The sequence below is a fragment of the Apus apus genome, chromosome 4 (assembly GCF_020740795.1).
Source record: "Apus apus isolate bApuApu2 chromosome 4, bApuApu2.pri.cur, whole genome shotgun sequence".
Lineage (NCBI taxonomy): Eukaryota > Metazoa > Chordata > Aves > Apodiformes > Apodidae > Apus > Apus apus.
In genome coordinates this window covers 68,200,357-68,216,508 of record NC_067285.1, presented here as the reverse complement: position 1 = coordinate 68,216,508, position 16,152 = coordinate 68,200,357, and the positions used below count along the sequence as shown (strand labels likewise).

General features: G+C 37.3%; 1 protein-coding gene across 7 annotated transcripts in view; it reads left to right on the top strand.

Annotated features, from left to right (window-relative positions):
- Nucleotides 1-16,152, top strand: part of CCSER1 (coiled-coil serine rich protein 1) — a 655,276-nt gene that overhangs the window by 150,053 nt on the left and 489,071 nt on the right. For all 7 annotated transcript variants that reach the window (XM_051619517.1, XM_051619519.1, XM_051619515.1 and 4 more), the window contains exon 5: nucleotides 12,649-12,769. In XM_051619517.1, the coding sequence (XP_051475477.1) occupies nucleotides 12,649-12,769 (121 nt within the window). The remainder of the gene's footprint in view (nucleotides 1-12,648; nucleotides 12,770-16,152) is intronic.

Here is a 16,152-nt window from a genome sequence, read left to right as displayed (position 1 = left end):
CTTCGCTTCCTAGTCTATCAGAAGGAATCATGGCTCTGTAAAGTAAGTAATCATTCCTTTCTTTCATGTTTGTGGCCTGACATCATTAATACTGACAGTACAGCTCTGGGAATCGTTTGCTAGTTAGATTGAACAGTCTATCTGCTGTCTCAGCATTGACAGGTTGCAAAATGTTTAATGTATTACTTCGTATTAAAAACACATTTCAGCAATAAACCCATTAGTAGGTCTAAAAATCAAAATAGATGCTTAGAATTCAGAAATAGTATCAATATAAAATATTAATGTAGAGCTCTTTCGTAGCATTTTTCATCCATAGGTAGCAGTTCTGTCTATAATCATTGCTTGTACAGTTGTAGAGAGGCAGACAGGGAATGGCAGAAATGAAACCTTGGTGAAGTGTTTAATCCCAGGGCGTTGCAGGTATCTCGTAAGAGTATTTTATGCTTTAAATTGGTACACTGGACAGTACCTCTGAAACCAAAGCTAATAAAGAGAAACTGAACATATGAAAGAAAACTAAAACTATACAGTGAGAATGAATACAGTTGAGTAGTAAATGCATTGCCTGCTTTTTAAATCTACATAGTGCTAATGGCCTAAGCACAGTAGCTTTAGCACATTTTATTTTTACATGGCATCTCATGTTTTAGTGGTGTAGGTTTACATATACTTATTGCAGAGTTATAAAACTGTATTTTGACTGAAACAGTAGTTACACTTTCAAATGGGATAATGTTACTTTAGATAGCTGATTTCCCACCTTTTTATTATATTGAGTGTATAAAGCATCTACCTGGTTCACATGCCATTGATAGATACAAATTAATCTTATAGGACAATGATGGGAGGAGTTTTTAAGGAGGATGATATGTTAAATATGTTTCCTTCCATTTTTGGATCTTTGTATTTTGAATATTATCTTAACTGTAGATTAAATGCAGTACATGTAACATTCATATATAAGATTTTGTCAGAAGTGTAGTTTTATTTTGATTAATACACATCATATTTAAAATATTGGCTAATTTCCAAAGAATTCTTATTTTTAAATTGGAGGGCTTTCAACAAATGTCAAGTGTTAATCCTAGGCCTGCTTTTAAATTCCAATCAGCTAAGAGCATAATTGTTCACTAGAGAGTGAAGTACATTACCTTCTTATACACAGCGGCTTAAAGGACTAGTTGGAAGGAGATTCCAGGATTGGTGGTCATGGACTCCAAAATGCAGGTAAACGCTCTGTGTGCCAAAGGTCACATTAGTCACCCTCTCTTTGAAGAGACAAGGATAACCTTTGCGCCGTGGAGTCTAGAGGGTTCTTCAAGTTAATGGAACTCCTTCCAGTGAGTGCTAGGATTTTAAATTAGGTGGTGGAGGTGACGGCTTTTGACATTTGCATGAGAATGGAGCAGTGCCATTACATGTGCTACCTTTTAGAAATTCTGGAGCTAATTTATCCAGCTTCCCTATGTAGCTTACAGTGTTTCAAGAGCTTGGATTTTTTTGTACTCTGTGTGCCATCCTTTAGGAGAAAGCAAGTAAGTATGTAGTAAAGGGATATATTGTCCCTTGGAAAAAAGTGTTGGACACCGATGCATGTAGCTGATGTTGTATAAAGGCGAGATTCCCTGGTATTTAGTTGTAGGTAAAAGATGTCTCCAGAATCACTGTGGATTTGAAAAAAAAGTAGTTTATCTTCATTTTTAGGTACCTTTAGCAATCTGGTCTACTTGCACTTTGCTAACTTTCAAAAGGATCTGTTGTACTTGACTGGTTCCTTGGATGCCTCTGGCATGACATCTGAAGTAAAGATCGAAGATTTCCCAAGGGAAGGTGGAACATGGGACTGTAAATGTGCTCTCACTATTTAAATAGTCATTAGGCCAGATTTTGCTGGATTCACAGATGCACAACTAGTCTTCCATATTCATGAACATTCTTCATCAGCTTTGACAAATGGTACAATTTGAGAATTGAACTTTCATCTTTTTGTTTCTATTTAACCAGTTCGCCTTGGGTTTAGAAATCCTGAGGTTGGTGAATCCAAAAAAAGCTACAGGTGAATTTGACCATGTACTTTTTGCCTCCAGCTGGAGAGTTATCCTGAGATAACTATTCAGTAGTGTGTTTCTTACTGCTACTTCCTGTGCGTCTTCTGCTGCTTTAGAACATAATTACATTTTCTTTGAAACAGGTTTTCGAGTTATCTTCCTGGCAGCACCTACTGAACTTCCCTGTATTCTCTTCTGTATTCATAAAATTTATAGGCTAGATTATCACCTGGTGGAGTGTGGAAGAAAGAGCATGTAGTTCTTGGTTAGCGGGGGAGACAAGTTGCAAAAAGATTCAGTGCAGGTTCCAAATCGGGCTTTATATAAAACCTCATCCTTTCCCTCCGAAGACAATTACAGTATTTCATCAACTTACTTAACTACGTTAACAACGGTGGCATTGCTCAGCATTTGCAATTCTCAGTAACATCACCAGTGCACAATATTGTATTGTTTAAAAGGTGCAGTAAATCTACCTGACCACTAAATGGCACTCTTCCACTTTAGAGCCAAAACCGGAAGAAAGGTGCTTAAATCAAGGTAGAGGGTTTAGATGCAAGTGGGTATTTTGTATAGTCTCCAAATCATCGCTTGCTAATAATACAAAACTGACTTATTTATTCATTCTTTGCTTTGGAGTTGTTACAGTGGATAGCATCTGAACAGACCCTGATGAATTTGTAGTAGCTTGGGTTTCAGTGTTGCATTATTTTCTAGGTTTGTATGTATCACTTTGTTCTGGGAGGAGCTTCACACGTAACATGAAACAAGAAGCAAAGCAACTGAATTTCTTTGCGAGTTTGTTTTTTTATTTGATTCATGTTAGGAATTTGAATTACTCCTCATTGGTAAGTTTAATGAACTTGGAGCATATAATTCAACCCTGGATGTAGACCACTGAACTCGGGCTATTCTGCTTCCAATACCAGTCTATCTGCTTAATGCTTCATTGTCCTGTGTTAGCCTGCTGGGAAGTTTTTCAGACATATTTACAGATGAGTGCCAAGCATATAGTCAGTTAACAGACATCTGCATGTTATACAGAGTTATGACCTATGCAGAGGAAAATATTTTTGGAAGAAATTAAAACTATGTAGTTTTATATCTGATTTTCTGGTACATGATTCTTCACTCGGTTGAGCTCTGTGGGGCTACAATGTAAATGTCAGTGTCAGATTTGAAAATTACAGGAAGAAGAAAATAATTTAGATAACTTTATTAAGGAAAACTGCCTCCAAAATATCTCTGTACATGCTAACGTTATTTTGCTTGCCATGACTGCTGGTTTACATGTCAGGATAACTGAAGCATCTGTGTCACACCCTTGTAGTGTAACCTTAACTAACTTTTGTGACTTTCACAGGTAGGAGCCTCAATTCATCAAGTCTGGACTCCTAAATAACAAAGTGATTATCTTTGCATAGTTATCATTGTCATGAACTGTATGTTGTCATGAAATATACACTTGACAAATACACATCTTTCAGAAAGGTATTGGTCTTAATTTTAAACGTCTTAAGACAGACAGCCACCAATTTTATGTTAGGGTTTATTTTTCTCCAAACAGTTTAATTTCTCCTGAAGCTACAGTGTGACTTCTGTTGTACCTTTCTATGCATATTTAGGGAAGTCTGGGATTTTCGCACATACAGGATCACATACAGCATAATGGACACAGTCTTCAGTCATGTTTTTGAGAGTATGAAATGGTAACCAAGTTGAGCCTGACTTCAGTGACTTTGAAGTCACCAATTCCATATTTGTACAGCCAAGGTTTATGTTGGACATTTTTGTAGAGGCAGCACATTGAGTTACTGGTTTGCTGTGAATTAAAACTCTACGTCAGAGGCGTAGTGAGAGTCTGCATACTTTGTTTCTTTGTTTCTGTAATCCTGCATTGGGCTCCATTCAAATGCTGTTCGCTAGAATCATCCAGTTTAATGTCTGTTCAAGACTGCTAAGCTTGCCTGACCTGCCTGTCATTTTGACCCCGACCCTTTTTGCCAATCTATTCCCATTTACATTTATTTATCTTTAAAGTAAAATATATTGCCATCAAAACTTGGTTAGATTTCAAACTTTAGTGATTTTTTTTTTAATAGAATATTTAAGACACTTAGAGAAAGTGTGAAAAGGCATCAGTGTAGTGATTTTATTGCTTTTCAGACAGATGCATATATTTCACTTGACATATGCTTTAGCTGCAGCATAGGTGTTTGGCTACCAGTCTGTACTTCTGAAGATCGATCAGAAAAATTATGCTGGTTTTTTGACCATTATTGGAAGAAATCAGCAGATCACTTAGGAACCTGACATAGCAGTGACCTTTTACTCTTCTAAATTTTGCCTCAGGACTATAATACTGAACTTTTGGAAGAACTACAGCATGTATCTGTGCCACATGTCATATCAAATGACCACAACAGTTTAATTTGGCCTTGAAATCTGGTAAGTTATATGTGACAAATGCAAAGCATAGCAAAATCTGCAATCTATATAAATGAGCAGAATTTTAAAAGTACAGGCACAACAAACAAGCAGACAGTATTATTCTGTTTCCCAGTTTTATTAGTGGCACAGGAAGCTTCTTACCATTCTCTTTCCACAATGGGTACTGACCTTTCTTGTGACCAAACTGACTTGTGAACACCATTTCTATGGTATTGCATGAAAAGCAGTGTAAGAAGCCTATGAAATTCTTATTGTGGTTGTCTTTTGGAGTCCATATATTGCTTGCTGTCACAACAAGACAGTCAAGAGTCTTCACTTTCCAATCCTGTGAACGTACAAGTGCTCTTCCTTCATGCACAGGTTTAACTGGTGCCTAGTCATAGATGCCCGCAGGAAGAGGGTGCTGTGTATTCTGTCTCATCCCAGGATTTTGTAGAATCATAGAATCATCCTGGTTGGAAGGGACCTTGAAGATCATAAAATCCAACCATAACCTAAATCCCCCTACCATAACCTAATTTACCTGATCAATGGTTAAATCATGTCACTAAGCACTATATCTACATTTCTTTTAAATACTTCCAGGGATGGTGACTCCACCACCTCTCTGGGCAGCCTGTTCCATGGTCCAACCACTCTTTCAGAAATGCTTTCTAATATCCAGTCTAAACCTCCCCTGGTGCAGTTTCAGGCTGTTTCCTCTCATCCTGTTGTTATTCACATGAGAGAAGAGGCCAACTCCTACCTCCCTACAACCTCCTTTCAGGTAGTTGTAGAGAGCAATAAGGTCTCCTCTCAGCCTTCTCTTCTTCAAACTAAACAATCCCAGTTCCCTTCATCTCTCCTCATAGGGCTTATTCTCCAGACCTTTCACCAGCTTGGTAGCTCTCCTCCGGACATGCTCCAGCAACTTGACATTCTTCTTGTAATGAACATTTAACCTGCTGTTTGTTAAAGCCTATGCAGTTCCCTTCTTGATTCAGAGGTATATCAATAGATGATGATAATGCTGCTGGCGTGTACCTTTGCTGCTTGAGTACCAACTGGTAAGTTTGGATGATGCTCTGCCAGCTTTCATCATTTCTCCTGTGCTTTGCGGTTTCACTGGAGCAGTCAGCTCTAGTAGTAGCCAGCTGTTTGCTTATGCTTGCTCGTGCTCAAGATTAATTGACTTCAGACACATTGGAGTTGAATTTGCTTTCCTGGAGGATTCTGTATGAGCATGGGGCCCAGCCTGCAGCTTATCCCAGGAAAGGTCTGTAACCACTCTAGAGGGATTCTGAAGAATAAAGTGGAATTGACTTTTCCCAGTGTAGCAGTTTATTTTCATTTTTTGAAGAGATTTCTTTTATTTGGTATGTGTTGTTTTTAGATTTATTAAGTAGTATCACAAAACTGATTTTATACAATTCTGACAATTTTAGCTCTAAGAAAAAACAAACTCCCAATATCAGTTAAGTCCATAATGCTCTTGAATCTTCTCAAGGGGAGATGTGCAAATATTGGAGTTATTAACTAAACAAGACTCCACAGTTGGGGCAGTTTTAATCTCTAAATAAGAGCAATCAGCGCAAAATTACTTCAGGTTGTTGGTGTTTTTTTGTGGTTTTGGTGGTTTTTTTGCTTTGTTTTTCTGTGTTTTTCAAAGGAAACCACCCACTTTAGAGAGGGCAAAGGTTTGGGGTTTTTATAATAAATACTGAAGATGAGTTTCCTGAGAAAAGAGAGAGGAGTAATTTTTGTTATAAATCCTCAAATCATTTCAATGTCTGGTGTATATGAGTGAATGTCAAAGGAAGAATGGGTCAGGAATAGCTGTGACAAATGTGCTGCTGTAGGGACTGCTCACTGGGTTGCTTGTCACTGAGGTTGACAGAGGCTGTAATTCTGTGACTGAGAAGACATACAGCTCTACTGGCAGCTGTATCTTGTGGTCCTGCTAGTGGCTGCCAATACAGTTAAAACAAAAAAACCCCAAATATCCTTATATTCCTGCAAAACATAAATACCTCACATAATTTTTCTTGTGAGCTTTTGTTTTTAGAAACTGCAAGGAGAGCTGACATTGTGATTTTATTAAAGAATTTCTCTTGGGAAACTATGCTTTTGGAGGCTTATTAATTGTTTAAATTCATTTCTTGTGACTACAGGCATTCAGTACAAACAACAATAAATTAATCTTGTTTCCTGTCAGTTTTTATTGCAGCTAGGCCAAGAATAATAGTTGAAGCGAAGCAACTATGCTCCTGAAAATGCTTGCCATGGAGTTTTGACAGTTCTACTTGCAGTGAATGGCAGTCAAGGATGTTGTTGTTAGAGCAGTCATTCCTTCAGGTGTTTGTATTGTGCCTACAGAAATGCCCTGCAGGTCTTTCTATATTCTCTTTTTAAGATGCCAGTGTCACAGTTGCTCTTGTTTCCTTGTCTTGAAGGCATCACATACCTCAAACAGAAACCCAAACGTGATCAAAAACAAGACTAAATCTATTACTCTTCTCTTTGCTGAAAAGGAAACTTGGAGGCAGCTAGCTCTTGTGGCTGGTGAAATCCCTCTTGGGATTTTCTCCATGTCCTTTAGGAGGACAAAGAAGGGTTTCCCAGTTTCTGGCACCTTATAACTATTACCAGGGGTTGACTTTATACTTTCTTCTGAAATTGGCACATTCAGTAATACCTTTTGCATTCTTACTGGAAAAACAGAGGTTTTGGCTGCTCTGTTTTCTTGTGTTTCCTGGGACTCTGATGTTTTTCTTTATTATTTTTGCAATGAGAAGTGCTGGAGGCAGCCTCAGACTGTGACTCCACTGCTAAGTCAGGAGGACCAAGGGGTCTAAGGGCTCAGGCTTTTGGATAGGCAAAGAATGGCAGATAAGGAGCAGAGGAGGTCTGGGTGAGCCTCCTTTGTCTCATGAACCTACCTTCATCTGTTTTCTAGAGTAAATTAATTTAACCGGTTATCTTCAAAGCCTGTTTTTGAATAAAGTGATGCACCTATTTGGACCACATGGTGATTATTGTTGTGCATCCTACACCGAGTGACTAAGCCTCCGTTCTTTGTTCTAATGGATATTCATACTGTTCGGTTATGAGAATTCCCACATTTTGGCAGAATTTGACATGATTGTTGAGGCTCATATCCTTAGTCTTTCATCAGAACATTTCCCTCATTTATGCGCATGGTTTTTATTCACATCCATGTCACAAAACAAGTCACAGACTACAGTGCTAAACATACAAGCCTATGACATCACCTGACTGTCCTGCCAAAAACTAATGAAAGTTAGTTGTTATTTTTAAAGTCCTAAAGTTAACACTAAAACAATGCATTTTGATATTGAGAAGCAACACCTACTACTGGATATAGGATATGATTTTATTTCTAAAGGTTGTTTTTTCAATTCTTGTGTAGGCTGCATGGAACAATATTTATTCTAAGTTGTTCACTGTGAATACAACAAGTATTTCAGAAGCTACCTCATGCATTAGTAGATATACTTTAAAAGTTTTAGGTGTACTATAGGTACAGCTGAAAAATAACCTCCTGAATTTTCCATGAATTACATGAGTTACAATTTCTCCTGGTGTTGCTACAGTGATCCATCACTGCAGGAACTGCAACACAGAGTGGTTGTTTGTGGAGAGATTAGCAGGGTAACCAGAGATAAGGAACAGGTTTTATGCAGATTCTTCAGCCTGTAAAAGCAATGCCTTGCAAAGTATCCAAAAGAAGTCTGTAAAATCCTGAATCAAAAGTTAAGGGGGAATTGTGCATTGTCTTTTCCAGTACTAAAATTCGAAGAGTCAAATGAAACTAGCTGGTGAGAAGGTTAATGTGAATTTTTCTTCACATAACATATAGTTCAGCTTTGGAACTCCATAGGGTGTTGTGGATGCTGCAAGTTTTCACAAGAATGGAAATAACTGAACAAATCAGTAAACTCCATGAGGGATTGGTATGTAAAGACACAATCCCTCTGTTTATGCAAGTTTGCAAGTCATTGTAAGCTGAGGGAGGCTTCTTGAGAAGACTCTGAGCAGGAGTTAGGGTGCTACCCTGTCCTCAAGAAGACCAAACTACAGTTACCCTGTCAATACCATGTACTTAACAGAAAATGTGCAAGTGGGCCACCAGTGTCATCATTATCTAGGTAATTATTTTAGTTATTGGTGTTTCCATTACTTACCATGTCCATAGGGTCCTTAGGTGATCAGGACATACCCTTCCATTCAGTGTCAACGCTAACAGCATTCCAGTAAGCATTAACATTAAAAAAGGCAGCACTCACCTCTTCTTACAGTCTAATTTCTTACACATATAATACAAGTCAATAGGCCCAAATTTCACATGTGGCTGTCGCCATGTTATCACAGTGGCTTGTGACAACAAGCAAATTTAGGATATAAAAGCAAGAGTGCAGATAATCACTACAGAGCTGCTGATGCATTTGAAGAATTCCCTGACTCCTGCTTTTCAGCACAAAGCAGGGTGTGTCTGCAGCTTTCATAAATAAAGCCAGGAAACATAAGAACCTGTTAGTAAGTAATTCATTTGCAAGTAATGGGCATGTAATTGTTGCTGTTACAAAATTTCTGATTGTGACTATGCTGTGTTTAAAAACTGGGCCTGTGGTTTTATTGCAGAATTATTACAGCAAACCCTTTGGGAACTGTGAGCATATAGTGTCATTCTCTTAAGTATTCATTTGACCAGTATTGAGAAATGTAGCTGTTTCTAAGGGAAAAGAGGCCCTAGAATAACTGTTGAACTAGTAATAAAATAAATACCTATTTAGTTTCCTTTTTCTCCCCAAAGACTATAATAAAATCTAGAATCAGGCAGCAGGAAAATTAGGCTTTTTATTGTTATTATTTTTTTAATATTAGGTTTTCTTTAAGTAGATGTGCAAAAATGGCTTTCACACAAAGTACCTTGGCCTTTTGTGTTGCTTTAAGGAGACTGAAAGTCTCCTTGAGCTTTAGTGTTTAATAACAAAGTTCTAAGAAACTTCGTGGTGTTTCTGATGCTGAGAAAGTGGGTATGGAACTAAAATCATATACTTGTCTTTTACTGAAGTCTTTCATGCAGGTGATGTTTGGGTTTGATGAAGAGACAGGTCTGAACAGTGGTTCTTTTCTGAGCCCACTTGATGGACCAAGAGCAAATGGATATGTCTGTGTGGTCATGAAGGGAGTATCATGGTGATTAACCACAGTTCTTACTGGATATACATGAATTAATAGACTAGATTTCAAGATCTTCCCTTATAAACCATTTCTAGTGCCAGCAGCTTTCCTGGGAATGTAGCTTGAGTTACATGTTTTAAATAGTTTTCATTTCTGAGCTCTTCACTTGTCCTTAAAACTAGACTAATCTACTAAAGAAATTTACAGTAGATCCTCTATTCCTTTTTAGTTGTTCGGTTACTTGTGTAAGGGTCTGTCTCTTGTGTAAGGGTTCTTTGTCTTGTGTTTCCCTTATCTGAAGAACCCACATATGGGTTGCATATCTTGCAGCTCTTCCTTGTCCCTTGTTTAGAGCACCTCAGGTCCATCTCATTTCCTGAGCCTCCTTGTGGCAGAGCTGTTTTGGAGTGAGTGAGCCAAAGTGTAAGTGCCTGCACTGCGAATTGGTGTCGCGAAGTAATTAAAAGGTATCTGCTGGCCTTCAGTAGTAAAAAGAATGTGCAATTGCATATCTGGGATCCAGACATTGCTCCCCCATGCGTCAGTCCCCTATCTCCTACAGTGGCAGTTGACAGATATTTCAGGGGAAGTGTTTAGCACCTTCCATGCTGCTGGCTGGTTGCCTGTTTTTCTACCAAAGCACTACGGGTTGTTGGTTGTTGTTTTTTTTTGTTTGGTTAGTTATTTTTTTATAAAACAGCAGTTGTTTCCAGACAAACTGTCTCTTGAATAATGAGACCTGATTAAGTTAAACTTTGCAGGCACAAGTGTAAACACTTTAAATTGTCAGAATGAATGCCCAGGTTTTTTTTAAATCCAGAAATACTTAGCTGTTTTTGTCTTCCTGTGTCAAGAGTCCCTTATGCTTCATTGCACACTGCATATGGACATTTCCCTTCTGTTTTCTCTAAGCAGGTAGTACTTCCTGCTAATTTCATCTAACCGTCACTTGCATCTTGTGTCAAGAGAGAGGGTTGTTGGGTTTTTTTTTGATAGTGACTGGTGATAACCAGATTTTCTCTCTCCTCTATTTAAAATAAATAGTACAGGTAACAGTGAAATAGATGCTGTGAATGACTTCCCTAGAGCTTAAAAGGCTTTTAGGATATCTCCAGAGAGATATATCCTATTCTGTAGCAGGTGAAGGCTTCCTACTGTCTTACTATTTAGGGAATTAAAAACTTTTCACGAGTTGGTTCAAAGTAGAAGAAAACTATTTAATTAGTAATTGTTCTTGAAAGAAACAGCAAATGGAAAAAACAAACAAACAAACAACACCTAACATTTTTGTTCTTCAGATGTAGAAATCTGATTTTGACAGTGAATGACTGGGATGGCTTGAACCAACTAGGGTAAATCCAAGCCAGTACTGCTAGTGATAAATATATCAGGTACTTTTAGAATTCTTGGCAATGGAAGAAAACAAACTGTTTGCATCATTGAAGTGTAAACTTGAATTTGGGGGAAAATTATGGAACTTCAAAGGCAGTACAAAAATTTTATAATAGTATTATATGATGGTAGACTGTTTTTTTGTAGCATTGGGTTTTTTCTGACTTGTAGTTTGTTAGCAGTGTCTTTTATTTCACTATTGGAAATATGTTTTTTTAAGTAATAATACATCCTCATTGTTGTTGATGTGTGAGGTGAATGAGTAGAGGTGGATTGAAAACTGGCCGTATAGCTGGGCTATGCAAAAGGTAAGTTCTCTGCCAGAAATAAGGAGGCACATGATTGTGGAGGATGGAAGGTAGGAAAGATTTCAGAAACAAATTTTCCATTAATAAATAAATCCTACAGTCTGGTGTTCCCAGCTGTCACAGTCTTGCATAAATGCATATATGTACCTGTAAAACAGGCTATTTCTGATTTTAAATTACTGACAATTTGTTGTGGTCATCCTTGTTTTGTAGGCTGATATTGGCTGTGTATGTGCACATGTACGCTCCATAAAATAGTTCCGTATGTTACACATATAAAATATCATGTGACTTTCTACTTAAAAGATAGGTGACCACATTGCTTCTTCTTTATATGTAATAAAAATACCATAAGTGTTTAATATAAGAAGCTGCTGTGCTTTGTTCAATACAACCAACTCTTAATCCCAGCTTTTATTTGACTGCTAAAGGTACAGTTTGGCTGTAAAAGATACCTGCATCTCCAAAATCAGTAGAAGGGGTGACTGCTAAGTGCTAAATTAGTAGTGACACCTGCAAATTAGAATTTAGAACATGTATAACTTTTAACAAAAACAGTTTGCTGTTTGAAGGTCAAGAACTTTTAGTTATTAATTTTTTAGGGCTAATCAAGCCAGATGCTCTAATAAAATACAGGATCATTCTTCTAGCTCTAAATACTGTCTAAGTAATTTATCCAGCACAGTAATACATAGAAAATTTATATGAAACTATGGAAAGCATGGATCAATATATCAGATATTCTCCTAGAGCACTTAGATTTAGCTGTTTTGGATTAAATTGACATGTAATGGTATAAAACAAAAAAATCACCAATCAGGTTTTCTCAAATCTATTTTCTTAGTCTGAAATTTTTGAAGGTTGATTTGTCTGAAGACTATCCATAATTTCTATTCTCATTTTCAGTTGTCATGAAAAAGGAGAAATAGAGCATAATATTCTAATGTAATTTATGGAACTATGAGTTCTTTTAGGACTCATGCACACCAATCGGCTAGAGCAGACTGACATCAGTTCTTGTGCTAGGTAAAACTTGGTGAACGATGATGGGAGTATCAGTCTATGGCAAAAAAGGTGCCAAGCAAGTACTTTAGGAAATGTGAAAAACAATTAAATTTTCATTGCAAGTTAGTGTAGTGAAGTCCGATTAATCTTTTGCATTTTTTTTGGTCACAGTATGACTTGATTATTTTTTTTCTTTAAACATTTAAAATAGAAACTAAATTCACTCTTTAACACTGATACTATTTTTATCTTTGCAGTTTGCCGGGAAGACTCCTACCAGTCAATAGTCTCATGTGCTGCTGTAGTACTTACCCCTGTAGAACCGACAGTGGATACAAGGAAAAAAGATCAGACAATAATGCCTGATGTGTCTAAACAGTGAGTAATTCAAATACCATGGTCTTTTAGAAGCGCAATTTAAATACCAGGCCAGGTTCTTTCTTGTGGATGTAAATAGACACCTCCTTTCTGTTCCATCAGTGGGTATATAGGTGTTTCCTAAGGAAATTGGCCTGAGACTGGGCTGCTGCTTTTGTTCATTAGTCTACCTTCTTTCCAAGGCTTTTGGTAATGAGCTATATAGAGGGAATGGACATTTATACTCTGAGAAATTGACTTTGTAACAGGCTTAATAAGGTAATTCTTTTTGTTTAAATAGTCCTTTCATTTTTGCACAGCTTTTTCTAGATAGTTGATTTTTAGAAAGAACATAATTCCGAAATACTCTGCTTATCTGAGAAATTTTGGTATTTTTCAGTGACTATTGTACTTTTGTGATATGAGATATGATGATATCTTCAAAAGTGTGGTAGTGATGTTCCAAGGAAGTTCTTTTTAATTAGACAGTAATTTGATACTTTGCATTAGATGAGAATCATAACCACAGCATGCACAGTAACATTTGACTTGCAATACCAGGCAGGGTGGTTGTTTTTTATTAATTGTATTCTTGGAGAATGAAAAGAACTTCTTTCATTAAAAGAAAGAAAGTGGAATGGTAATGCTTTAGCAGAACAAAAACTTGGTGTCTGTGCATTTTGAAGTGTGGAAGGTAATTAAAAACATGACAGCAGATAATATGATGTCGTTATTGTTTCTAAGCATTTGTAGTTAATTTTCCACTTTCCTGGGTATATACAAATTTAGCTTTGAACTTGTCTAGAATGTCCTAGCTTCTATGCCTATAGGAAAAAGAAAGCATCTCTTACACCCCCTCAAAAAACCAAAGCCCAAAACACCACTATGGACTAGAGTGGATGGGATGTGATTTTGATACAGACCTATGGCTTAGGTCTGTATCTGACTGTGGCATCTTTTTCAATCTGTTGATAAATCCATTTCATCTAGTCTACCTGTACTTGAAAGTTAAGATAGTATATTGCCTATCATCTAGGTATTATTACAATGACTTAATGTTTGAAATACTGTTAACATCTCATTGTTTTAGTGTTTCAGTCATATGGCTCTGAATACTAAGGGACTGGAAAGGCAATGGACTGTAAAATACTGTGCTGAAATCCAGAATGATTTTTGTGGTTGGTTCAAACAGCATAGTACATTTTTGTCTTCTCTCCACTAAAAGGCAGGCCTGCACTATTGTTTGATTGGCTTTTTCCTCTACTGTCAGCAGTTTTGGCATTTTATGATCCCTTATGAATCCCAAGAAAACTGCTGTATCTGTTTAGCATGTGCTTGAAAGCTGAATGGTACCACTTCCTAGATTTTTTTTTTTCTTTCACCTTATTGATGTTAGCAAGTATATTAATCTGCTTTCTGATGTGCTTGGTTTTTATTTTTTTTTTTCTTTACAACCTGACTAGTGATATCTTCTAAGCACGTAGACTTAAATTATGCTTGTCTTATGCGCTCAGAGGTCTCGGAAACATGCTCCAACCTTTGCTAATCTTCCAGTTATCACAACTGAAAATAGGGCTTGTGGCTCCAGGATTCTCTCAAAAAGAAACAAGCTTGTGCTTAAACTGCTTAAATATATTTGAACTTCTTCACATGAAACAGCATAATTGTGTTAGTGTCTTTAAACCAAAGTTTCTTAGTAGTGTATTGAAAATGAAATGGAAAACTTTTGCTCGTTGTTAGAACAGAAATTCTGTAAATGTTGTAGAAACCTTCAAAGTAATTATAGGGGGGTGAAAGCATATGGCTTCAAGAAAATCTCAAGCATTGTGAAACACCACTGTCATCTGTCTCCACTGTAAACATCAAGGAAAAGGAAGCCCTTGGCACATGTTGAATTTCAATGATGTGAGTGCAGAGTCCATGTATGGACTGATCTGCAGAGGTGAATTAGAATTATTGGTATTTGCAAATATGCCTACAGGAAAGAACATCAACACTTTTATTTTTATGCTTATCTTTGTGTACCTGAATGGTTTTGACTTGTATGTCCCAAAATGCTGCATATCACAGAGGGCTGAGCTGTGGCCAGTCACTGAGGTTTTGTAAAGAAAAGTTGCTTCCCTCAAGCAACTGTCCCTTGGACAGTTTTCTAATGCTTTCTAATGCTTTTGAAAACTATGTAGCAATGCGTGATCAAAAACACAGATAAAATAAGTATTAATGATAATAAGTTGTTTAACCGTTACAAATAACTAAAAATAATAATATTATAAACCACAGTGCAATTGTATTAAAGACCTTCAGGACATAAGAGGCTGCGAAGTCTGGGCATGGAAAAAAGGAATCTTTAATATGACTTGTATAGTATTTGACTAATGATGTTATTTTGATTCAGAAAGAAACTGTTTAGTGGTTCTAAATAATGTCCTGTATTTGCTTAGTGTAATTTTATTGTAAGCAGCAAATAATCATGCCAAAAGCTGTAACAGCAGAGCTTAATGATTCTTTGAAGTGTCAATGATTAGATGTTACCAGGATTGGAGGAATAAAAGGCCAATTTTTATGTCCTGTATTTTTCCTTGGAAGCTCAAAACATTTAATCAGGAAGCAATTCCTTAGTGGTATTTAGGTAATTGCTAACTCTTGTGTACTTGTGCACTGGGCAAAATCCCTGCCTTGGTCATTCTGCTAAAATGCACTTGGCTGAGTAATGTGATAGCCACAAAAGAAGCAGAGGAGGCACTGGCCAAGCAAACATCCTCTCTTTAGCAGCCTGGGAATGAAATCCCCATAATCAGAAATGTAAAAGAATCTGTTCGGTGAACCTGTAGCACCTGCAGGAGGAAGATGAAGTCTTTGTGTCATGGTCTGAGCCTGGATAGAACCAATTTTCTTTTTAGCAACTTTACTTTTCAGTTAAATCTCTTCTAAGTAGCTGCGTTTGTTGAAATTAATGGTGTTTTCCATCAGTGTCTGCTTGTAGGACTGATGACACTGGGTGTCTGTAGTTGCTTCTGGAGAATAGTATGCAGAACCAAGGCCACTGCTTGGTTCTGAAACACACTGTATGCTCCAGAATCAAAAGAGAGGAGAGGGCTTACACCTTTGGGTAAGGTGTACTTAGACACCTTTGGGGAGGAATGGACCAGACATGTGACCAAAATTGACCAAATGAAGTATTCCATCCCATATGTGTCATACTTGGCATAAATTTAAGGGATCATGAGGATCAAGCTCTCTTTGTCCATGGCCAGCATCCTGGAAGGACTCCATCAGTTTGTCTGCCATTCAATCTGATCCATGCATTCCTGAAATTGTGCATTCCTGCATCCAGCTTCTGCTTGCCGCTGACTCTAGTAGCTCAATCTGGGACTTTTCCAGGGCCTGCCCTGCACCCTTAGTGG